The sequence below is a fragment of the Temnothorax nylanderi genome, unplaced genomic scaffold (genome assembly GCF_030848795.1).
Source record: "Temnothorax nylanderi isolate EJ_2023f unplaced genomic scaffold, tnyl_v1.0 TNYL_tig0407_pilon, whole genome shotgun sequence".
Classification (NCBI taxonomy): Eukaryota; Metazoa; Arthropoda; class Insecta; order Hymenoptera; family Formicidae; genus Temnothorax; species Temnothorax nylanderi.
Window position 1 is genome coordinate 91,414 of NW_027249469.1, and position 25,734 is coordinate 117,147.

General features: G+C 37.2%; 2 protein-coding genes, 1 long non-coding RNA gene and 1 pseudogene across 5 annotated transcripts; 2 read left to right on the forward strand and 2 right to left on the reverse strand.

Moving 5' to 3' along the window:
* Positions 1–9,071: 9,071 nt before the first annotated feature.
* On the forward strand, positions 9,072–12,362 carry LOC139782378 (putative nuclease HARBI1). Its single transcript, XM_071721402.1, has 6 exons — positions 9,072–9,282; positions 9,597–9,663; positions 10,099–10,333; positions 10,430–10,759; positions 10,834–10,978; positions 11,180–12,362. Exons 2-6 carry the CDS (start codon positions 9,644–9,646, stop codon positions 11,587–11,589), a joined length of 1,140 nt encoding a protein of 379 aa, XP_071577503.1. The 5' UTR covers positions 9,072–9,282; positions 9,597–9,643; the 3' UTR covers positions 11,590–12,362.
* LOC139782377 (uncharacterized) lies at positions 12,227–16,082 on the reverse strand. The gene is made up of 8 exons (XM_071721401.1): positions 15,391–16,082; positions 14,966–15,164; positions 14,474–14,662; positions 14,258–14,372; positions 13,681–13,959; positions 13,274–13,534; positions 13,055–13,137; positions 12,227–12,963 (listed from the first exon to the last, which is right to left on the reverse strand). Exons 1-8 carry the CDS (start codon positions 15,489–15,491, stop codon positions 12,757–12,759), a joined length of 1,434 nt encoding a protein of 477 aa, XP_071577502.1. The 5' UTR covers positions 15,492–16,082; the 3' UTR covers positions 12,227–12,756.
* On the forward strand, positions 16,082–18,051 carry LOC139782380 (uncharacterized; annotated as a pseudogene).
* Positions 18,052–18,847: 796 nt separating this feature from the next.
* On the reverse strand, positions 18,848–20,359 carry LOC139782381 (uncharacterized). Of its 3 annotated transcripts, none has more exons than XR_011720869.1 (4): positions 19,758–20,359; positions 19,397–19,529; positions 19,120–19,314; positions 18,848–18,998 (listed from the first exon to the last, which is right to left on the reverse strand). It is a non-coding gene; the product is annotated as an uncharacterized lncRNA (long non-coding RNA). The 3 variants fall into 3 exon arrangements; XR_011720868.1 differs by having other exon boundaries at positions 19,748–19,766; XR_011720867.1 differs by having other exon boundaries at positions 19,397–20,359.
* Between the last annotated feature and the right edge of the window lie 5,375 nt (positions 20,360–25,734).

Here is a 25,734-nt window from a genome sequence, read left to right on the forward strand (position 1 = left end):
ACCTGAAACAGAGAGCTGTTACTTTCAATAATTTATTGAGGGTTGAGTACCTATATATGAGGTTCCAGTGGTAGTCTGACTGAGATGCCGCTGCATACAGCGCAATGCCAGGACGAGCCTCATGAGTGCTCAACTCGTCCGACAGCGCGGGTTGTGATGGCCATGCTTCAGGTGTGAGTATCCACGGTGGTCCCGTCCACCATAATGAGTGGCTTTGAAGTTGAGACGTAGTCAATCCTCGTGATGCGCAATCGGCTGGATTGGATGTACCAGGGACGTATTTCCAGTGTGCTTTTGCAGTGAGATCTTGAATCTGAGAAACTCGGTTTCTCACAAAATCCTTCCAGCGCGATGCATGAGATTTGATCCACGTGAGTGTCACAACAGAGTCCGTCCACAGGTGAATTGCTGTAACGTTCAACTTCAAGGTGGCTTGAACGTATCGCATGAGCCTTGAGAGCAGCAGTGCTGCGGTGAGTTCACGTCTCGGGATGGTGAGCCGTTTGAGCGGTGCTACCTTAGTTTTGGAGCACACCAATGAAATCGTGGCGCCGTTAGAGCCGCGGACGGTGATATATACGACTGCAGCCATTGCTAGATGAGAAGCATCAGAAAAGCCGTGAAATTCCACTGACGAGGTACTCCATGTGTTATACCATCGAGGTATTGAGATTCTGCTTAAGCTGGTGAGTTCCTTTCTGATGATGAGCCACCATGATGAGAGCTGGGATGGCAGTGGTTCATCCCATCGGAGCTTATGAAGCCACAACTCCTGCAAGAGCATCTTCGCCTTGATCACTACTGGTGATGCAAAGCCTAGTGGATCGAATATCTGAGCCACTTCAGACAAAACGAGGCGTTTGGTAAAATGATTGGTGTGAGATGAGATCCTTGTTGAGAATGTGAATGAATCTTCGTGAGGAAGCCATTTTAATCCGAGGATTTTGGTTGTGCAATCGTCAAATGCAATTTGTGAGCCCTGGTCTTTTTCTGCTTGAACCGCAGTGAGCACATCTTGATGAGTCGCGTGCCACTTTGATAATGGGAAACCGCCCGCCATGCACAAACTCTTTAGTTGCAATGCAATTTGTATCACCTGCTGAACTGTGTCGGCGCCTCCAAAAGTGTCGTCAACATATCGACCCTCAGTGAGTGGCGGCACTGCAAGGGGAAACTTGTGGCCTTCATCCTTCACCAGTTGCAGCAGTGTTCGCACTGCTAAGAACGGGGCACCCTTGGTACCATACGTGACCGTTGTTAGATAATTTTCCACTTCCTTGAGTTGTTTGTCAATCCAGAGGACCCGTTGTAAATTCCAGTCATCCTTATGTACGTTGATTTGCCTGTACATTTTGGTGATGTCAGTGGCCACTAAGTGCCGAAATTGTCGAATCCAGAGCAAAACGTCTGTGATGTCTAAATGCAACTTGGCTCCCGTGTACATGATATCATTGAGTGAGCGGCCGGATGTAGATGCACTCGAGCCATTAAACACCACCCGTAATTTTGTGGTTGCACTGTCTGGTTTGAGCACACCGTGATGTGGCAAGTAATATTGCGCGTGCTGGCTGGAAGCGGGTGAAGCCTCCGTCATGTGATTGAGCTCTCGATATTCTGTCATAAACTGATGATACAGGCGTCGATAGTTGTCATCTCGTGAGAATCTTCTGAGTAAGCCCTGCAGACATCGATGCGCAGTGTGATACGAATCCCCAAGAGTATCAGGTGATGATTTTAGCGGAAGGCGAACCGTGTATCGACCTGTTGAGTCCCGCGAAACAGTGCTCTTGTAATATTCTTTACATCGTTGCTCGTCAGGAGTAAGCTCATGATTGTTACTCGCAGGCACTTCTTCTTGTGTCCAGAATTTCGCCAGCAACTCGTCGAGAGCATCTTCTCTCTCCTGAATCGAGGCATGACGCACTGCAGCAGATGCCGATGATGATGTGTCGACAGGTCCGAGAACGAGCCATCCAAAAATTGAGAGCTGCGCAATTGGCATCAGTGGATCTTGTTTGATGATGTTGGGCTTGATGATCTGCCCATATGAGTCAGCTCCAATGATGATATCCACTGGCCGTGGTGTGAGAAAGTCTGGATCGGCCAAGGTTAACTTGGTGAGGTGCGGCCATTCCTGTGGTGCAGCGTTGAAGGATGGCAGGATGTTGGTTAACGTCTGCAGAATGTGAGCTTGAACGATGACGTCTGATCTTGAGTGAAGTGAGCTGAGCTTGAGTGATGCAACTCCTCGAGTTTGAGTTGACTTTTCGCCACCAATTCCAGTAATGATAATGACAGAATGCTGACGAGAAATGTTGAGCTGACGAACGAGTGATTCAGAAACGAAGGTGAGTTTTGAACCTGAATCGATGAGAAGCCGTACGCGCTGAGTAGTCACAAATGAATTTATCTGAGCCAGGGCCGTAGCTAATAATGTTGAGTGTGATGAGCGGGCCAACGAGGAGTGAGCGACGATTGCACCTTCTTCCTATTAAGCTGACGTGGCTGAGCTGGTGATCGGCTTCGCTGATGAGTTTGACTGATGAGCCTCATGCAGCATCGTGTGGTGTCGGTTGGTGCACTTCTTGCACCCCCGTGAGTTCTTACATGAGCGGACGTTGTGGCGGCCGAGGCAATTAAAACAGAGCCTCCGTGAGATGACGAGTTTCTGTCGGTCGACCGGTGAGAGGTCCCTGAATTTGGTGCACGTCACAACGAAATGCGTGCCTTTGCAGCAGTCACACGGGTACACCGTGGAGCCGTCTGATGGTTCCGTGCGGGCCGGTTGAACTGCCGCATGTTGAGCTGTCGAAGAACGCCTGGATGTTGAGGCGACCGTGCTCCCTGAGCTGGCCGTGGACTCTATCCTCTCGAGTGCTCGTACTCGAGAGGTGAGAAACTGCTCGAGCTGCTCGAATCGCGGATACTCGCGCGTGGCTCCTAAGGACGTCTCCCACTGCTCCTTCGTCTGGCGATCCAGCTGCCTGGACAGCTGGTACACCAGGATGCTATCTCCCAGATCCTGTGAGACGCCCAAGGCCTGCAGGCCTTTTATTCCTTCCTTGAAGGTGTTGAGCAGCTTGTCCAGTGATGCGGCGTTCTTTTGCACCGGTGTTGAGCTGGCAAAGAGCTGGTCGAGGTATAAGTATATGAGCAGGCGTTTGTTTTCGTATCGATCGACGAGCAGTTCCCAGGATGGTTTGAGCGAGTCGGCGGTGAGAGGCAATCCGGAAATGAGCTGAGCAGGTGGACCTTCCAGTGAGAGCCGCAGATAGTGGAGTTTCTCCACGTCGGTAAGCCGTCGGCTGTCATAAATGACAGCCTTGAAGAGATCCCGATATGTGGGCCAAGCCTCGTACTCGCCCTTGAACGACGGAATGTTGATGTCCGGCAGTCTCGATTGAGACTGTGAGGGCTGCGCCGTTTCAGACGCCGCCTTCGGAGCGAGCCTTTCCGCCAATGCGCCCTTGAGCTTCGCCAGAGAGCGACGAGCCGCCATGCACTCCTGCGCCTCCACGGCGAAGGCGTTCTTGGAGAAGTACTCATGGGCGATGAGCGCCGCCGGCCATGAGACTTCGAAATAGGCGTGTTCCTTAAGGAACGCCTTGTGCACTTCCTCGAGCTGGATCGAGATCTGGAGGATTTCATCCACCGATGTGTCATCCGCGGTAGATGGCAACGTCTGGCTAATGGCCCGCACCGTCGCGATGCGGTTCATCTGCGTCTGCACCTTCAGCGTGAGCTCCGCGGACAGACGCACCGGTGAGGCCTGACGCTCTGACGTGCGCTTGTCGCCCGGCAGTTCGAGCAATGGCGGGGTCTTTCCGCCCGTCCCGGTTTTGGCGGGATCCGTCATGATGAGCCGTCCCTGAGCTGCGCACGATGAGAAACCTGAGAAACGTCGAGACACGTGTAAGAAATGCTGCACGATACGAGAACGTTCGAGGAATGCGAGAGAAAAGCGCTATGCGAAGCGAGAGTCATGTACTGAGCACGTGATAATGTTTATATGACACTCGCGAGAGCGCGACATATTTGTATAACACTCGCAAGCGCGCGTGAGGATGTCTATACGTCACTCGCGAAGGCGCGATAATGTCTACGTGGCACTTCGGGAAGGGCATGCCCTTTTCACATAATCTGTGTCTGAGTTACACCATACGTTCCACGCATCCGGCTCGAAGGACCAAATGTTCGCGAAATCGCTGATTAATCCCGGCGATGGTAGCGGGATGAGAAGGACGCGCGTGGAGGGTGTTAACGAATTATTTTCTTTATGTTTTTTGTGTAACTCAGACCACAGTATGAGCCGTCTTTAATTCGTCAAAATATATACAATCTGACCTGAGAAACGATGAGCAGTGTATAAGTGAGAAGTCTTTAATGCGCGAGACAATTATATGAATTGCCTCGCTCGTGGTGATTCGCCCGTGAGCCGTTGAAACACGTGGCGGTCGGCACTCGCGCACGTGTGAGCCTGAGTCGTCGTGTCGATGTACCAGAGCTGGGTGAGCGGTCTCTTTACACGTTAAAGTATCTCGGCAGCTTCAATCACTGCGATGGGCACTTTTATCCGTAGCTCCACTAGAGAAACGCACAGAGCACACGTCGTACGTCTTGTCACAGCGCAGACATGATGTCTTTCTCCCGAGGGAGAAGTTCGCGATGAGCGCGCCCGTGCTTGCGCAAGCTGCCGCGTCGATCCGGCCTGTCGATACCCGATCGATGCTGCCATCTGATGAGATGGCGCAACGCGATAACGGAATCTCGAACAATATGATTTAGATAATGAAAAATGTGACCTTTCAATTTTCTTGCAACTTTGTAATGAGAAAAAGTAACATTCAATGAGGATTGAAAGAGGTAATTTTTTCGACTCTAAATTTATCATTTATTGTATTTATTTCTATTGAAGTCACCTTTTCGTGATGATGGAATATGTTCCCATTCACGAATCTCTACCCCTATCATAAACCCAGGACTGAATTGTCATTTTCAGGTTATTTCCTACGACAAGGTGTAGTTGCACGAAGCAACACAACTTGCTGCTTGCACCCGACTCACGCGCCGCGCGAAGCAAAACGTGCTACTAGTTGCACGAATAACCACTACTGGCGACACAGTCGCTGGTGAGCTGTAGGGGCTTCCGTACTAGAGATAGATAGTTGTAAAGGTGGCGGATGGAGATAGAGAAGGAAATAGTAATAGAGAGTGAGCAGCAAGACGGCAAGGGGGAGAAGAAGGAAAGCGAGAGTAGAAAGAAGGCAAGAGGCTGGCCAACAAAGGCAGAGGAGCTAGCCAAGCTAAGAGAGAGAACGGATAGCGCAGGATCAATCAAGGATTTGATTCAAAAAAGGAAAAGAGAAGAAGTAGAGGAAGAAGCAGCTAGAGCAGAAAAGGAGCTACTGGAGAAATTTAACGCAACAAGGAAGGTTAATAGATCACTGCCAACCAAGATAAAAAAAGGAGAAGAGGGAAAAGAGAACATGGCAGCAGAGGAGATGCTTAAAGAAATTTTAAGGAAAATGGAGGAACAGGAAGAGGAAAGAAAAAAAGATAAAGAAAAAAGATAAAGAGGAAATAAAAAATGAAATAAAAGGGTTGAAGGAAGAATTCAAAAGGAGAGAGGAAGTATGGGAGAACCAAAGAAAGTCGCTGGAGGAAAAAATAAAAAGTCTGGAGGAAAAAGTTGAGAAGGTAGGCTTGAGTGGAACGGAGGGAAATGAAGAAAGAGACTTAATAGGGAGAATGAAGGAGATAGAAAAGAATATAGAAATGGCGGAGAGAAGAAGGAGGAGAAGCAATATAATTGTGAAAGGAGCGAAGAGAGGAAACGAGGCAGAAAGGAAAGAGAAAATCGAGAAGATGATAGGAGAAATAAATAAAGTAAGAGTGGACATTGAAGAAGTACAAGAAGTAGGATACGGAGATAATAAAATGACGTTGTTGAAATGCAGGAACTGGGAAGCCAAAAGGGAAATAATGGCACAAAGGAAAGAGTTAGGAAGGAAATATGAAAGCTTCTTGGATGACGACCTTACTAAAATAGAAAGACAGATACAGAAAGAAATAAGAAGGATAGCTAAAGGAGAAAGAGAGGCAGGAAAGAAAACCACAATTGGCTACCAAAAGATGTGGGTGGACAACAAAGAGCTGAAATGGAATGAGAGTAAAGGAAAGTTAGAGGAGAGGAGTGATTTTCGGAAGTCATAAGGAGAGGAAAGAGGATAGGGAAGGAGAAGGCATAAGGAATAGGAGAAAGAGGGAGGAAATGCGGAACGGAGGGCAGGAAGGGAGCAAGCAAAGTGAGGAAAAGGTGAATACAATGACAGTAGGCTTCTGGAATATAGCTGGATTAATGAGGAAAAACGAAGAATTCTGGAAAGAGATAGAAAACTGGGATATAATAGCTATGTTAGAAACGTGGGTAGAGCAAAAAGAATGGTGTAAAGTTAAAAGAAGGTTATCTGATAAATATGTGTAGAAATGCCAGTCAGCGACGAAAGAAAGAAAGAAGGGAAGAGCGAAAGGAGGGATAATAACAGGCGTTAGGAAAGAACTAGCCGCAGATGAAATAGAGGAGAGAGAGGAGGAAGGAATTGTGGAAAGAATAGCAAAAACGAAGGAAGGTACGTGGAGAATAGCGGTATATGTGAGCAATGATATTGAAAAGAAGATAAAGAAGATAAAAGAATACACAAATGATGGTGGTGTAGGGGAGCAAATAATAATAGGAGGCGATTTTAATGCGAGAACAGGAGAAGAAGGAGGATTAACAGAAATAATGGGAGAAGGAAAGAAATCGAAAGATAAAGAAATTAATTCAGAGGGAAGGAAGCTATTGGAATTTGTAGAGGAGGAAGGATTAGGAATAATGAACGGAACAAAGGGAGACAAAGACGGAGAATTCACTTTTATAGGAGGGAGAGGTGAATCGATAATAGATTATATAATTGGAAACCAGGAAATTTGGGAGAAAACGGAGGAAATAAGGATTGGAGATGCTATTGATTCTGATCACCAGTCAGTAGAGGAAAATCCCCTATTATGAGATAAGCTCCTAATATGCGATAACGGGCTTTCTGCTAAACTAATAGGTTCTATTTGTTGGTTCCACCATGAACTTATTGCCCTTGGTGTAAAACCTTTATTTAGAAGAAAATTCATTGTTCGATCGTGCATGCACTCGTTACAAATATCGAAATTGTGAATTTGGATGTTGTCAAGTTCTATAAAGGTGAGACTTTGAACCTTGTTTATTATATAATAAATAAATATTTGACAATGAGTTCTGTATGCAGCGATAGAGTAAGGTCGTATTAATAGGAAAATACAGGATATGTTGAGTTGCTTAATTGTAAAGGATAGATTTGGTGATCGCGAATCCGCAAGGCGTGGGATCCGTAATATGAGATATTCAGGGTGACGATCGTTGCTAGAGTATGAAGGTTATTGTACAGTAATAAAAAGAGGGAAAATACTATGTTAAAGTTAAGAGAAGGTTCATACGAACTTATAAAAGTGTGCTGATAGTGATCGCATGCTCATGCTGGGCGCACACTGGCTGCGCTGGAAATATTGAGCATAAGTGGGTTTGCGATTATTGCAAATAAACTTCTCTATTACATTTGTATTTCAGAGACATTAAATAAAGTTTTCTAATTGCCATACCGATGTATTTTACACTTTATTAGCGATTTCTCGGGGTATCTCATATTAGGAGCACACTTTTTCGATTTTGCATGAAGCTCATTTTTTACATTTTTCTAATTTTCAGAAAAATTAATATTTAAATTAGATTTTACATTTCAGCATCTTAAAGCTTATTAAATTCCCTTCAAAATGACCTACTACCTTTTTCAATTCTGCCCATAGACTTCCGATAATCACACAAAATAGATGTGGTGTCTCATAATAGGGGACTTTCCTCTAATATTGAAGGTAAAAGGAACTAGTGAGAGAAGAGAAGGGGAGAAAAGAATAAAGAGAATAATGGATTGGTCAAAGGAAGGAACGGAAAATTACAAGGAGAGAATGAAAGAGGCAAGAATAGAAAGTGTGAACATAGAAGAAATATTGGAAGGAGCAAAGGACGCAATAAAACAGGCTGCTGTTTGGAAAGAAAAAAGAGAGGATCAGAGATCGAAGAAAAAAGCAGATGGTGGGATAGTGAATGTGCAAGACTAAGGAGAGAAACACGAGAGAAACTAGTTAAATGGAGAAAAGGAGAAGTGGATAAAAAGAAGTACAGTCTAAAGAAAAAAGAATATAAGGAGAAAATAAAAGAGAAGAAAGAGATATAAAGGGAGAGAGTTATAAAAGAGGCGAGAGAAGCAACTAGCGAGAAGGAAGTATGGAGATTTATAAACAGAGAAAGGAAGGGTAAAAAAGAGGTCTGCGAGGAAATAACGGAGGAGCAATGGAATAAACATTTCATGGAGCTACTGGAAGGAGTAACTGTGAAACCGCGTGAAGATGACAGGAAGGGAGAAGAAAGAATGGGTAGCAAAGAGGAGCAGGAAGGAATAAGAAGAAAGGAAGTGGAAGAAGTAATTAACGAAATGAAAGGAAGGAAAGCAGCAGGTACAGATGGATTGCCAAATGAGGTATGGATATATGGAGGAGAGAGATTGAAGGAAAAAATATGGGAGGTATGTGATACAGCGTGGAGGAAGGGAGAAATAGCAGAAGACTGGAAAGAAGGTATAATAGTACCAATAGTAAAGAAAGGAGAAGGAAGAGAAGTACAAGATTACAGAGGGGTGACACTAATGAACACAAGTTATAAAATATATGCAGCAATATTGGCTAAGAGGCTAGAGAAAGAGGTAGAGGAGAAGGGGATACTACCAGAAACACAGACAAGATTTGAAAAAGGAAAGGAACAATGAAAAACATATATGCACTGAACTACATGATCGGAAGAGCTATGAGCAAGAAAAAAGGGAAGCTGGTAGCAGCATTTATAGACCTGTAGCGGGATTCTCTAACTCATTAACGACGAAAATCGCTATCGTTAACTATCGATATCGATGATTATCGCAGAAGGTTATTCTGCAACTAGCAGTTATCGACAACTCTCGATAATGTAAGTCGTTATATTCCGACAAATGTCGAAGTCGTGTCGATGCGTTTGCGATCGATACCGGAGGTCTCGCTAAGCCGTTAACGATAGTCGGTGTGTCGGTGGTATGTTGGTGTATGGAACGTATGCATATATGTGTACATAGATGTGACTTGAGCATGAGCGGCGATCCAGTGACAATCCACTTAACCCTAACAGTAAGTAACATTGAAAATACTTCGAAGTACTCCTTTTCTCCTCTTTCAATAAAAAATAAAGACTTAAAGCATTTGTAGCATTTAACTGTAGCCAGTGTCGGAAGTTGCTGAATAATATCTAATGGTAAGATGAATAAAACATAACCTCATTGTTAGATGAGCAATGCAAAATAATGCTCAGTACGTGATCGAAATCTTTCTCGCCTCTTGTTAGAAATTGTAGATGATTCTTCTTTTTACCGCATTTTGACATAAATTATCACAATATTTGTTGTGCTACGTATATTTTAACACACGTTGTACTGTCTGTGTAGATCCCTAACCCGGATTCTCGTTTGAATCCGAGCCAGTCCGAAAATCCATGTTGATTCTAAAAGTCAGGTGGGTTCGCATTCTCTCTCTCTCTCTCTCTCTCTCTCTCTCTCTCTCTCTCTCTCTCTCTCTCTCTCTCTCTCTCTCTCTCTCTCTCTCTCTCTCTCTCTCTCTCTCTCTCTCTCTCTCTCTCTCTCTCTCATTCTCGTTTATGACCTTGGTTCTAAAAAAAGTTTGTATTATAGTTGATTTAACCCTGAGTCCCTTCAAGGAGACACTGGCCAGTTTGCTGCTATTTGCATGCAAATAGGAAATAGGACTGAACAATATATCGGAAGTCTTTCTCTGTACATTTTTATTTTAATATCTCTGTTTTCTTATTTCCGCTTTGAATGCAAATAAAGGCAAAACGGTTTCATCTTTGGCCAATCTCTCCCTGAAGAATCTCAAGGTTTGACCGGTTTTACTTTTCCCGTTAAAATTATTTCTCAACTTTTTTTATAGAATGGCTCTCGACTATCTTCATTTAGATTTATTAATGATGGAAAATCGTGTTCAACGCATTGAACGAAGGGTGCAACGACAAATATGTAGAGCAACAGAGGATCCGTTTGATTTGACAAACAATGAATTTAAAGAACTATATCGCCTAACACCGGACTTGATTTTTGATCTCGTCGATGTATTAGAACCTCGATTGCAGCGGACAAGGATTACCGGGCTGTCTGTAGAAAAGCAGGTAATACAAATTGTTGTAACTATATATTTTTCTGTCATTACAACGATTATATTAATTTTTTTATTTCAGTTTGTTTATAATAATTATATATTACAGGTATTATCGGCAGTAAGATTTTACGCAACTGGCTGTTTTCAACGTCCTGTGGGTGAGCAGTGGGGCATTTCTATGAGCCAGACATCGATTAGCAGAACTGTACACAAAGTGACTGATACGATCAATGACTTAATATTTAGACAATGGATACAATTTCCCATAACTCCAGGAGCCAGGCAACTAGCAAGAATGCAATTTCAAAATGCACATCAGCCGTTTGAAGGGGCTATCGGAGCGATTGATTGCACTCATGTTGCGATCCTTGCCCCTAAAGAGCATGAAGAAGCCTATATAAATCATCACGGATATCATTCATTGAATGTGCAAATGGTAAATATTTAAATCATTAATTCGTACAACATGCTTTGTGTATTAATAACTAATTACAATCAATGATTTCTTAGATATGTGATCCAAATTTAAAAATATTAAATGTCAATGCAAGGTATCCCGGAGCACGTCACGATGCATATATATGGAGTGCTTCTGCGGCGCGACGAGTCATGGAACGCGCATACAATCGTGGTGAACGACGAACATATCTCATTGGTAATTGTTGTCTTAATTTTCTATGTTAGAAATTATTGCTGTGGAAAGCAACTTTTATTGTCGATTTTCTACATAGTACATTATGTATTTTAAATTATTTGTTCTAGTTCATGAATTTTTTAATTTCTTTTATTTAATCTAAATTGTATTGAAAAACTTTAAATGGAGTTGAAATAAATATAGCATATTTTGTTTACGTAGGTGATTCAGGTTATCCATTGGAACCGTGGCTTTTAACTCCTTTACCCCGAGAGCCAGAAGGAACTCCACGTTTCGCATATAACGAAGCATTATGCAGCGCAAGAAATTGTGTCGAACGTCTTTTTGGTGTATTGAAATCTACCTGGAGATGTCTTTCTCGACACAGAGTCTTGCAGTATGAGCCTGGCTTCGCTGGGAGAATTGTCAACGCTTGCGCAGTTCTCCATAATATACGTAATGCTCACGGCATATTTAATGATGATGATCTATTCAATGAAATTGATCATGAAAACGTGTATGATAATTATGATAATGCTTGTGATATTTATTTGAATAATAATGCTCGTGGACCTCTTGCTATCGCACGTCGTATCCAAGACCGTTTAATAGCAGAAAGATTTGCCAGATAAAATTGTACACAATGTCTTTAGACGATGTCTTGAAAGAAGTGACCCACAGTCTATCGAAATGTAACAATATTATTAATTGTGTAAAAGAATTATTTATCATGTAGGGTACCTATTCTTGAAATCGTTCATTATGAAACGAATTCGTTTATGAACGAAAAGGTGCGTTAACAGGGTTCCCATTGGCGCTCAACTAGGAAATCCCCACCTTTTTGTTTATAAACGAATACGTTTCATAATGAACGATTTCAAGAATAGGTACCTAGATTGTTTGTTAGGATAAATAGGCAACAGATTTTCTGTGATTGTTGTAAGTTTCTTAAAAACTCGTATTCGTTCACTATCATTAACGGTCTGTACAGCAGCAGTATCTGCCAATTTTTATATTACATACATGGTACAATTTCAGTCAATACATGTACATTTATTTTAGATGCCTGTAGAGTAAGATTATTAGGTAAGAAAGTAAGATTATTAGAAATAATTAGAGAGTAAGATTAGATTATAACAATTTAAGATTAAGAATTCAAAAATTTAATTAGAAAATTTAAATCAATAAACTAGCTGGAATGTACAAAGTACGGATTGAAGTAGTAATTTTATTATGATATAGGTAAGACTAATAAATAATTACCAAACATTTTCACTCATTAGAAAAGTATATTTAGCATTAGCATAATGGAAGTCGAACAATAACGTACACATACACGTTTGAATGTGAAAATTAAAATAAACTTTTGGCTTTAAAACAAAATAAAATTGTTAAATAAAGATAACATAGTATCTCAGTTTATGACTATCACCATTACATTATCATATTTGACAAAATACTCGCAGTATTTTGTTCATTTTTGTAGGAACTCATTATTTAATCTCATATTTAATCTCATATTTAATCTCATTATTTAATCTCATATTTAATCTCAAACAAAGTAATAGGACCATTTCAACGTCTTCAAACGTTGATAATCAAATAATTCATAATCACAAAGATTAATCATTAAGATAATAAGACAACACGTTTTCTATAATTATTGTAAGTTTCCCAAAAACTCGTATCTGTTCACTGTTATTAACGTTTAAAGACGTTGGAAAAAGTGGCCCATAGTCTATTAAAAATGTAACAATAGCTAAAAGACTATATTATTAATTATATCAAATAATTAATCATCACAGAGATTGATCGTTAACATAAGTAGGCACCATGTTTTCTAAAATTATTGTAAGTTTCTCAAAAATTCGTATCTGTTCACTGTCATTAACAGCCTGTACAGCAGCAGTATCTGCCAATTTTTGTATTGCCTGTGCAATTTCAGTTATTGCAAGCGCATTCATTTTAGATGCCTCAGCTTGAACTTTGGCAGCTTCAGCATGCATCTGCAAAAATATTGAAATATATTTCACGATTTATGTATGTAATGTTTTTAAAAAATTACACATTTTACGTCAATTAAAGATTTTGTCTTACAAACTCAGCATTAGCCTGTTTCTGAGCAACGGATTGAAAGACTTCCCTCGACGAGGACAATTGTTCAGGTGTAACTCGATTAACTATAATAATTAAAATGTCATGTACAGCTAAATTGCTGCGAAAAATTGTAACAGAACTATAAAAAAACATTTTAAAATAATTTTTACAATTGCATATATATAATGTACAGAGTAAGAATTAAGAATTAAGCTATACATCTTCTTGATGAAATGGGCGCCTGAATATTTTTTGATGAACTATTCGAGTGTTCTGCTGAATTTGATGCTCTATTTCTTGTTCTAAAAGATGGAATAGTAGCAGTCTTTGGAATAGTAACTTTTCTTGCGCAGTTAGCAAGGTTCTGAGTAGCATCAGAATTTCCAATTTCATTTCTTGCATTATCAAAGTCTGTATCTTGTGAACAATCGTCATTAAGAGTAATTATTACATCCTCGTTGTTGCTATCTAATGAATTAACTGCAAACAAAAGAATATGTCGCACTTTAAATATATTGGTGTACAGCTATTACTGCGAAAAAATATCATAGACAGAGGTATAAAAAAACCATTTTAAGAAACAATTTTAAAAATTATAATCTACAGAGCAAGAACTGAAGCTTTACATGTTCTTGAAGAAGTGGGCGCATGAATATTTCTTGAAGAACTACCGGAGTGCTCTGCTAACTTTGATGCTGGAAGTGAATACGGGGAATTCCTACTTCTAGAGGATGGAATAGTAGCAGTCTTTGGAATAGCAATCTTTCTGGATGCGCAGTTCGCAAGGTTCTGAGTAGCATCAGAATCTCTAATTTCATTTCTTGCATTATCAAATACAAAGTCTGTATTTTGTGGACAATCATCATCGACAGTCATTACGTCCTCGTTGTTATCTAAAAAATTAGCTGCAAACAAAAGAATATGTCGCACTTTGAATATATTGATGTTTAAAGTTACCTGCGTCGACAGTAATTATATATTACATAGTTTTAAAAACATCTTAAAGAAATCAAGCAACTCAAAGAACGGATTTTAAAATTGGACAATAACAACAAATATTACAATATATTTTGATTTACTTAGGTATTATAAAATCAATCATTACTTAGGTATTATCAAAGACTTTTGAGGAGAATCTGTACAAACTGTATAAAATATATTAGCACTTTTCAATAATAAAAGTAATTACGTAATAAATTTCACCATTTAAATATTGCGAGTGTTGAGAAGTTTCTGACATATTTGTGCAAACACTTAATACTTGTGGAGTCGCTGACAAAACTGAATTATTTCCACGCTCGAGTTCTTCTATCAAATCCTATACACACAAACAAATAAGTATATTTGTAAAAAGCAATTACTCTTTTCATTGAATAAAATATATTGTGATACACATATTAAAAGGTTTATGAAAACTACCTCCTCATCAGGGATACTGTCTGCGCAATCTTTATTTCCTTCGACATATTCGGCTCCTATTATGCCAATCACGCGTAGCTCAAGTTCCGTCAGTTCAGGTTGCGCAATAGCTTTATTCCCCGTTAATCCCTTTGCCTTGCGCAAATCTTTCGCTTTTATAGAAGTGCGACTTTTTAAGTCCCTCCAAACCTTAAATGTATAAATGTATATATAATTATAAATAATATGTAAATATAATGTATAAATGTATAAATGTATAAATGTATAAATGTATAAATGTATAAATGTATAAATGTATAAGTGTATAAATGTATAAGTGTATAAATGTATAAGTGTATAAATGTATATATAATTATAAATAACATGTTATTATATAGACTACGTTTACACGGCCCGATTTACCTGCTATAACTTCGGCGTAAACGTAGTCATATAATTCATAAGATTTTATGCTTATACTAAACATATGTATGTACATGCAATTGTTCATACCACTTGCCACTGTTCAACCGTTTTCGTTGCTCCTTGAAAGCAATTCAATTCGTTTGCTAATTGTGTCCACTTCTTCTGAGCTTCTTTTTTTCCATGTAGAGCATGAAACTTTCCTTCTGCAAGGCCTTTGTGTAAATAAAAATAATCTACCATTTTTGTTAATTGCACCTGCGATGCTCTTGCAGTTCTTGTTTTTTTGCTGTGAAATAAAAGTCTCCTATTATTTGATTATTATATTTATTGGACCGATTTCACATTTCACCGTCTCCGATTAACGTGATCCTCCGATTAAACTCATTCTTTGTCTCTTTCTAAAGAGGACAGTTTTAGAAAAAGATAAAGAGTGAATTTAATCGGAGGATCAAGTTCATCGAAGACTGTGAAATCGGCTTATAATAATATTTTATATTTATCATAATACATACCTATACATTTGCGACATTTTCCAAACGATGATTGCGGTTAGGCTGAGAACAAAAACGTTTATCGTACTCGCGTGGACATAAAGTAAAGCAGAGAAAAACATAAAACGCGTAAAAGGCTATTGTACAATAGTATCTTTCGCGAATTATGCTTTTCTCTACCTTATTTTACGTCCACGATTGTGACAAATATACGTTTCCGCCTCGTCGGCAGCCTTATTCGAATAAACAAGATCGTTTCTTTGCTCACGTTCATAAATCCCCTAGAAAATTACTACATTTTAACTGCTTAAAATCTGGCAACGTTGTACAGTTATCAAATTATTTCGATACGTCTGTAACGATATTTGCATCGATTAGAATCGTTAAGGCCATCTTACAGAATCACCTACAATCACGGTCGTCGGTCGCGCAAGCGACAACTGTCGGTAGTTAACGATAGCGATGTTTGTCGCTAAGGAGTTAGGGTGACGTCCCATGGCACGTATTTTCCGCGTAACGCGTACCGCGTAACCAATCAGAAGCGTTCCGCGTTTTCTGTTACGCGGGATTGAATCTCTTGTGTCCCATGAAGCATAAAAAGGCGGCAGCGTACCACGTATAACCAATCATATCTTATATTCATTTCAGTTGTTCCAACAGAAAGGCTAAATGTCGCTGTTCATTGGTTACGCTAAATTGTAATACGCACCATGGGACATTAGAAAACTGAATTTTGCGTAACATAGGCACATATAGAAAGTTATATGATCAGTTCTGATCATATGATCAACACACAGTGCTGATCTTATCAGAACGTAGAGATTGTATACTCGTAAAATTATTACTGTATAACCGTACAAAATGAATTCAGATCAACTTTTATTATATATTTTAAGTATTTATAAAAAAATTGCATTAAAAAAAGTCGATCGTACAGCAGTAAATACTAAATTTAAAAAAATGATTGTTTTATATTTATTACAAAGTGAAAATGAAAAAAACCAAATAGCAAATAAAAGAAAATATTGGGTTCACCCAATATTTTCGACCGAAAATCGTAACCGGCACGATGCGAGCAACAATCTTGTAAAAGAATTATATTTTTACAACGATGACAAGTTCATAAATTACTTCCGCATGACTGTGGAAGTATACGAAAAATTGCTTGCAATTATATTGGACCGTATATAACAAAGCAAGACTGTGTTCGAGAAGCAATACCTCCGAATACACGTTTACAAATTTGCCTTCGGTATTTAGCTTCGGGAGATAGCATGACATCTCTTTCGTACTCATTTAGAGTGGGGCACAATACAATTTCAAAAATTGTATTAGAAACGTGCGAAGCAATTTGGACTGCATTACATGATAAGCTTTTTCTACAGCCTACAAAAGACTGGTGGAAAAAAATAGCAAACAAATTTGAAGAAAAGTGGAATTTCCCAAACTGTATAGGAGCTATAGACGGAAAACACGTCATAATCCAGGTATGTCAAAATTAATTAATTTATAATAATTACTTATTAATTACGTCATAAAAAGACTTATTTTCTTGAACTTGATACAGGCTCCTCCGAACAGTGGATCTGCTTATTATAATAACAAGGGTCAACATAGTATTAATTTACTTGCACTTTGTGATGCAGAATATCGATTCACATTCTTAGATATTGGAGCGGAAGGATGGCAAAGTGATGGTGGAGTATTTCGTAATAGTAAATTATATACTTCACTGGAAGATAATTCTCTACAAATACCGCCACCAGAAGCAGTTGGGGACCAAGGTCCCATTTTACCATACGTGATTGTGGCAGATGAAGCCTTTGCATTGAAAAATTATATGATGCGACCATACTCTAGAAATCAAAAACTTGACAAAAGGAAAAAAATATTTAATTATAGATTAAGTCGAGCAAGACGTGTTATAGAGAGTTCATTTGGAATACTAGTGGCAAGATGGAGAATTTACAGAAAACCTATTATAGCATCTTTGAAATTAAGTAGAAACATTGTTCAAGCTACATGCTGTTTGCATAATTTTATAATTAATTGCGAAGAAAAACATCAACGGTTTTATTCCACTTTAAAATCAGCCGATCTTCATGCTGCATCTGAAGGTCTTCATGATTTTATCGATGAAATACATCATCCTTGTCAAAATGTTATAAATATAAGAAACAAATTTGCTGCATATTTTGAAGGAGATGGTGCAGTCCCGTGGCAATGGGAAAAAGCACTTCAAAATGAATTTTGACTTTTTTTCGGAAAAATAAGTTTTAATATGTTTCTCTTTAGTTTGTTTTGTCAATGTTTTTATTATAAATTCAAAGAATTAAAACGATTAAGTCTACAAATATTAAATTTGAATTTTTTAAGACCAGACTTAAACTTTTTATAAAATTATAAAGAAATGGAAAGAATTGAGCTTACTTATAAATGTAGTAATGTAATTAAATTATAAATGTAAATGTATTAACTCTATCTGTAACAAAAAATATTCTGATAAATATCAAATATACCGAAAAATTGGATAAACCTTTATTATAATTGTTTCAACAATTTGTTAAATTTTATATATGAACAAAACTTTGTAGAACTAAACTGTTTTAAACAAAACTCATCTTGCAAATAATAAAATATACAGACAGTGTCTACTCACTTGAGTATTGGTTGCAAGTTAAATCAACATAGCTTACTTAATAGTAATAGCTTCATAACTTAATGGTAATACTTTTAAATAATACTGTCATTTAAATTATAACGAAATACTATAAATAATACTGCACTGTACTGTACTATAACTAAAATAAAGCCTGTTAATGTTACTCTATTTCTTTAGTTTCTGCTTCTAAAACCATTTGTAAGATTTTTATTTCTATTATAGCTCTCTTTCGATATGGCAATCTACGTAAAGCTTCTCCCAACATCTTTAAAAAGCCATCTACAGCATCCATATCTGGCGTCTTCAAAACATCTAATAGGGCCGTTTGTATTTGTAATGGTTGATTGCACGATTTTTGTTCTATAATTTTAAATATAATAATATTAGAGCTTAAAATAATCTAAGTTGACGAAATATATAGATACAAAATATATAATTACCTACTTTTAGTGGTGGTTGTTGATATAGGCGTCGGAATATCAAACGCAGAGCTTGTCTTTGCAGTTGATACCTCTAAGGATATGGACGATTCAACCTCTGAGTAATTTGTATTTTCTGCATCGATCGGAGCAGAACTTGGTTGCAAACTTTGTTGGTGTATGGATACAAATTCAGAAGGAACAGTATTTTCGTTTGAAGATCCTTCAGCTTCATTCGATAATGTATTAATTGTTCTGTAAAATAATTGTTAATGAATTATTATTAAGTAAATTATTACTAATTATTGTAAACTAAGTATTGTACTGTATAATATTTTATAGTAAAAATTAAAACACTACATACAAATTAGTTTCAAGCACGTCGTCCAACGGTTTCATCAACTCATAAAATCTTTAGCTGCATTTAAAGTTTGCAGAAGATGCATCGGATCCACTTGGCACATATTCTTTTAGTTTTCTTTTAGCTCTAATGTAACAATCACGATGGTATTTCCATCTTTTCTGCAAATCTTTGATGCTCTTATCGCCTAAGTATTCGATTTTAAATTGTATTATACAAGTATCAAAACAAATTGTAACAATAATTTGATTATATACTCAATACACATATTTGTAGCATCCAACATAAATTATAATATTAGACTGTACCACCAAGTGTGTTCTTCACTTCTTCCCATAATGCTGACTTTTTCAATTTTGACCTTTCCTTTATGTTTAATCTATGATTATACAATGATGGTCTATCTAAAACTGCCATTATGAGATGTTCATCAAATTCAGTATGAAAATTTTGAGATGACAATGGCTCATGTACTGTACTTTCAGTCTCATTTGGTTTTCGTACTATAACAGGAAATTTAATAATAATACTTCATATAATATTCAAATTAATATGTTGTGTGTGTGTGTGTATATGTGTTTATACCAATAGTAGCTACGGCATTTTCATCAATATTCAATAAATGTTTAGTTTCATCATATCCTTTGAAACACTCATGTAATAAAATATTTTGACATTGACTTGCCATCAACCAGCCACAATATCCACATCGAATTTGCTGCAAATATTAATTGAAATAATAATAAGCAACATATTGTAGTTTCACACCAATATATTGTCTTATCAAAAAAATACATAATAAATACAGAATAATAAGTAAAAATAAATAAAGCACAAAAAAGAATAATAAGATTTTGATAAAAGATTTAGAAAAATTCGAAACTTAAAGCAAAAACTATTTTAAAAGCTATTACAAATAGTAATCTCACGCTTAACCTAACTTAACTGGAAAAAGTAATCGCTAATTGTTCGAGATTACGCTCGCGTTGCGCCATCTCATCAGATGGCAGCATCGATCGGGTATCGACAGGCCGGATCGACGCGGCAGCTTGCGCAAGCACGGGCGCGCTCATCGCGAGCTTCTCCCTCGCCTCAGAGAGAAACATGTCCGCGTTGTGATCGTACGTACGACGTGTGCTCTGTGAGTTCTGTTCGTAGAACTGCATACCGTGCCGCTCGCAGTGATTGAAGCTGCCAAGAGACTGTAAAGTGTAAAGAGACCGCTCACCCCAGCCAGCTCTGGTACATCAACACGACGACTCAGGCTCACACGTGCGCGAGTGCCGACCGCCACGTGTCTCAACGGCTCACGGGCGAATCACCACGAGCGAGGCAATTTATACAATTGCCTCGCGCATCAAAAGACTTCTCATTATACACCGCTCATCGTTTCTCAGGTCAGACTGTACATATTTCATTAAAGACGGCTCAGACTGTGGTCTGAGTTACAAACAAAATAAAGGCATAATTTGTTAACACCCTCCACGCGCGTCCTTCTCACCCCGCTACCATCGCCGGGATTAATCAGCGATTTCGCGAACATTTGGTCCTTCGAGCCTGTGTGTGTATATGTGTTTATACCAATAGTAGCTACGGCATTTTCATCAATATTCAATAAATGTTTAGTTTCATCATATCCTTTGAAACACTCATGTAATAAAATATTTTGACATTGACTTGCCATCAACCAGCCACAATATCCACATCGAATTTGCTGCAAATATTAATTGAAATAATAATAAGCAACATATTGTAGTTTCACACCAATATATTGTCTTATCAAAAAAATACATAATAAATACAGAATAATAAGTAAAAATAAATAAAGCACAAAAAAGAATAATAAGATTTTGATAAAAGATTTAGAAAAATTCGAAACTTAAAGCAAAAACTATTTTAAAAGCTATTACAAATAGTAATCTCACGCTTAACCTAACTTAACTGGAAAAAGTAATCGCTATATTAATAAATTAATATATGAATTTTCCATTATTAATATCTGAAATTAGTTTTTACTATTACATCAAAACCGATTTTATAATAAATCATTAATTAAAATAAATTAATTTGCTTACTGGTACATTCTCCATGGTAAACACAGGCTGAACACAGACAAAGAGTCACATACATACACATTGATACACACACTTAATATAAAACCGCGTAATCAGTGATGGCAGTTTTGAAGCCCAGCACCACGGTGCTGTTGGAGTGGGGGAGCACCACTACCAGCCCGCGCCGTGTCCGTGTGCGCTCCGCGCTCGGCTCTGCTTCGGGTCTTTAGAGACGAGCAGACGTATTATGTTCCTTCTCCTTTCCTCCTATTCAGCCACGAAAGCGACACGCGACGCGCTTCGCGTTCTGTTACGCGTTGAATATGCCTTTTGTAGATATCAATCAAGTAATCAGAATAAAGATTTTTGGTTACTGGATTAATCAATTCTGATTACTTGATTAATCAATTGCTCGATTAATCAATAAACTAACTGCATATAAACAAATTATATGTCGCCCCGTCGACCGTTATCTACGACTTTGATGATTATAAACTAAGTAAAAGAATTTGTTGCTCGGGTCTTTTTGTTATTTAAATATTCTACGGACCGTGCCCTACCAGAATATGCAACGTATGATTTTGTTGCTCGACTCTAACTGCAAATAAACAAATTATTTATCTCCGCGCGACCGTTATCTACGACTTCGATGGCTAAAAACTAAGTAAAAGAATTTGTTGCTCGGGTCTTTTTGTTATTTAAATATTCTATGGACCGTGCCCTGTCAGAATATGCAACTTGCGATTTTGTTGCTTGCCTCTAACTCTAAATAATAAAATTATGATAACCGATTAGTTAATTATTAATTGAGGAAAGCTATTTTTTGATTACTCGATTAATCAAGTAATCTGAATAATAATTTGTTTATTACTCGATTAATCAAGTAATCGGAATAAGAATTTTTTGATTACTCGATCAATCAAGTAATCAGAATAAAAATTTTTGGTTACTGGATTATTCAATTCTGATTACTTGAATAATTAATTGCTCGATTAATCAATAAACAGTGTAAAATATTCATCAACATTAAAACGAAACGATTAAATAAGATTAAATTAATAAAAATTAAAAGAGGAGCTTTATTAGACATAAAGATAACATTAAGTTAACCATTTTCATTGTTACAAGTGGTCTTCCACACTACCTATGAGGTGCCACTAATAGTGCGTTAGGTTTTTAACGTGGACCTTCGCCTGTAGCCCTATTATACCACATTTTTTTATGTATGTACATATATACAGATATAATTTTTGTATTTCCTACATCTATTTTTCATAGATGTGATGTCCAACACAGAGTTCGACAATTTTTTAACACATATATTATTATTTATAGATGTGATGTCCAACACACAGTGTCCGACAATTTTCATATTGATGTCCAACACATAGAGTGGCCGACAATTTTATATTGATGTCCAACACATAGAGTGTCCGACAATTTTTATATTGATGTCCAACACATAGAGTGTCCGACAATTTTTATATTGATGTCCAACACATAGAGTGTCCGACAATTTTTATATTGATGTCCAACACATAGAGTGTCCGACAATTTTTTATTTTAATGTCCAACACACAGAGTGTCCGACAATGTTTTAACACATCTATTATTATTAATAGATATGATGTCCAACACATAGTGTCCGACAATTTTTATATTGATGTCCAACACATAGAGTGTCCGACAATTTTTATATTCATGTCCAACACATAGAGTGTCCGACAATGTTTTAACACATCTATTATTATTCATAGATGTGATGTCCAACACATAGTGTCCGACAATGTTTTAACACATCTATTATTATTCATAGATGTAATGTCCAACACAGTGTCCGACAACTTTTTAATACATTTTTAAATGTACAAACATGATAAATACATTTTGATACATCATCATGTTTGTAATAAGAATAATACTGCCTATAAAACATTTTATTTTAAAAATTACTATGTTACATATTAGATGTAGAAGGAGTAGCAGTTTCATCAATATCTGCAGCATATATTCTTAAATGACTTTTTTGCTTTTTGGGACATGCAGAATATAACATTTTTGTTGTCATTAGAGATAAATGTTTTTCAGTAATTTGCATGGTTAAAGCAGTTTCTTTTCTAGCTTTTAATGCTGACTTTATCACACAAGAAGCATTGACATTTATATACGAAAGTTTATTTCGTTTTTTTGTTTTTATATCGGGTAAAAAGGAGAAGATTCTTTCTGAGTCGGCATTTGAATTTGGTAACGATCTAATAGCATTTAAAAGGGATTTCAAATTGGAATATTGATGACGTTGGAAAATTTGTTTCCACATATCATCAAAATCTAATATTACAAGATTATCTTTTTCGACTTCTGTAAAATCTTGATGTAAAGCTAACCATTCTTTTTTTAATTCGTTGTCGTCAAATCCGCTGATGGTTTGAGCGATAAAAGAAACATCATTAAATGAAGTTTCTCTATTATTATCGCGTAAAGCTGTACCTGATTCAAAAACTTTTAATTTTGACAAAAATTTATCATTTACTGGTAATCTTTTGCAAATTTCTTGAGCAGCAGTAACGTAAAATTGCAAACAATTCTCTCGAACATTTGCAACTACATCTACGTGCTCTTGTATACTCAATTCATTGAGAAATTTTTCAGTTTCAGTTCCTAAATGTATTTCGTTTAACGATTTTTGATTTTTCTTATTTGAAAAATCAAAATTATTATTTAAATTTCGTAAAAATTCTGGTTTTATAAAATGTTTACTAATTATAGTTAAAAATTCAAGCGATTTTGGTTGCAATAATTGAATTCTTGTTTCCAAAGCTTGGAAAAATGCATTAAAACTATTAAAAAAATTTAAAATATATTTTAAAAATAATAAATATGCCTTTACATCAGGATTTTGCATTATGGATAATAAATGTTCTCCAGTCTGTGTTTTTTCATTCGTTACTATTTCTCTCAAAAATAATTCAATAGTGTTCCAAGATTCAAGAAGTCTTTGAATACACGAATGGCGAGAAAGCCATCGTGTTTCGGCCAATTTTAGAATTTTGCGGTTTGTTTGAGAAAAACATTCTGTAAATTCTTGAAAAATAGCAAATCGCTTAGGGCTACTGTTAATATAATTTGCTATTTTTTTTACAAATTCCTCGCAATAGTTTGGAATCTTAGCACATGCAGCATGTGCAATTAATGCAGCGGAATGGCACGGACATGAAAGTATGAATACATTTTTATTCATTTCCCGAAGCTTTGTGCTAAATGATGACTTTTTGCCTGTCATGACGGATGCATTGTCGCATGACAAAGCAATAATATTTAAAAATGGAATTTTTAATTTCCACATTTCATTTTTAAAAGCTTTAAATAATTTATCCGCGCTACTATCTTTTGCATCAATGTCAATCAATTTGACTAATTGCGAGCGAATATCTAATGTTTCAGGATCAACAAACCGCACGAGAAACGTCATCCATTTCTGATTAGCAATGTCTGACGTTTCATCAATAAAAATAGTAAACTTACTATTTTGAATTATTTTTGCTAAACGATCTGTTTCGACTGGAGCCAACACGTTCGAAATAATTTTTTGACATTTAGCCCGACTCATAGTTATACTTCGCAATATTTCAGCACCATCTCCTATTAGTTGAAAGAACGCGAGAATGTCTGTTACGTTTTTATACGGAATATTTTTTTCTACTATAAGCGCAGTGTATCGAATTTCTGCTACTTTCTTTCGTTCATCAAATGATAGAAGAGATTCATCGGCTACAAACTTTTGGTCCGATTCCTCTCTTTCTATATTTTTTTGTGTAGCAATTGTTATATGTGCAGCGGATTTTGCGTGACGATCAATATTTGACAAATTAGCTGTTATTAATTTTTCACAAAATGAGCAAAAACACATTTTTTCATCATCTGATGATTCGCGTAACCATGGTTGAAACTGCTCAATATCTAACCATTGTTTTCGAAATTTTCTTGGGTTAGACATATTTTTTTCTACATTTACATTGTCACTTATTTCATCAGATGTACTTCTTACATTATTCTTGTGACACGCAGAATCCGCATGTCTTGAAATGCGCGTGTTGCAAGAAAAATCTTTATTACATATTGTACAATGAAAAAAATTATCATTAGACGGAACTTTCCGTATCCAAGACTTATATTGATCATCATCAAGCCAAGCTTCTACGAAGCTTCGCTTACACTTTTTTGTTAATGGCTCGCACATTTCAATTATATTTATTTTCTTGAAATATTAAAATATATATATATTTCAAGACCAAAAGATAATAAAATATATAGATATAAGAAACTCACAGTCTGCTTCAGCTTAACTTCCCTTAACTTTATTCACAGTAAGGCAAGGAAAGTGTTCTTAGCTGACGAAAATTATATACACCTTCGTCTACAGATGCGGCTCACTGAGTGATTCGACTTCGAGGATATAATAGCTGAGAATCCGCGATCGTCTCTTGTTTTTAAAATGTTTTGAGTGAGAAAGACGAGATGGACGCGCGATACAGATACGTATCGCGCGTCCTTTCTGTCCTTCTCACTCAAAACATTTGAAAAACACGAGACGATACATATATATATACGCGGTCGGTTGTGTTTCCATCTTATTGAGTTTATGTTCGACCACGAAAGCGGACGCGGACGCTATGCAGAGCACTTCGTCTCGTAAGTAATACATCAAATTATTTTCATTTCTTTATTAAGAAAGTTTAAAGAAGTTAAGGAGTCAAAACCGTTTGTCCGTGCTAACAAATACGTTTCAAAGATATAAATAAATTTATATAAACGTTTTTAGCCTCTTTCAGTGTAAATAATATCGCAAATTCTACTCTAAAGTCATCATAA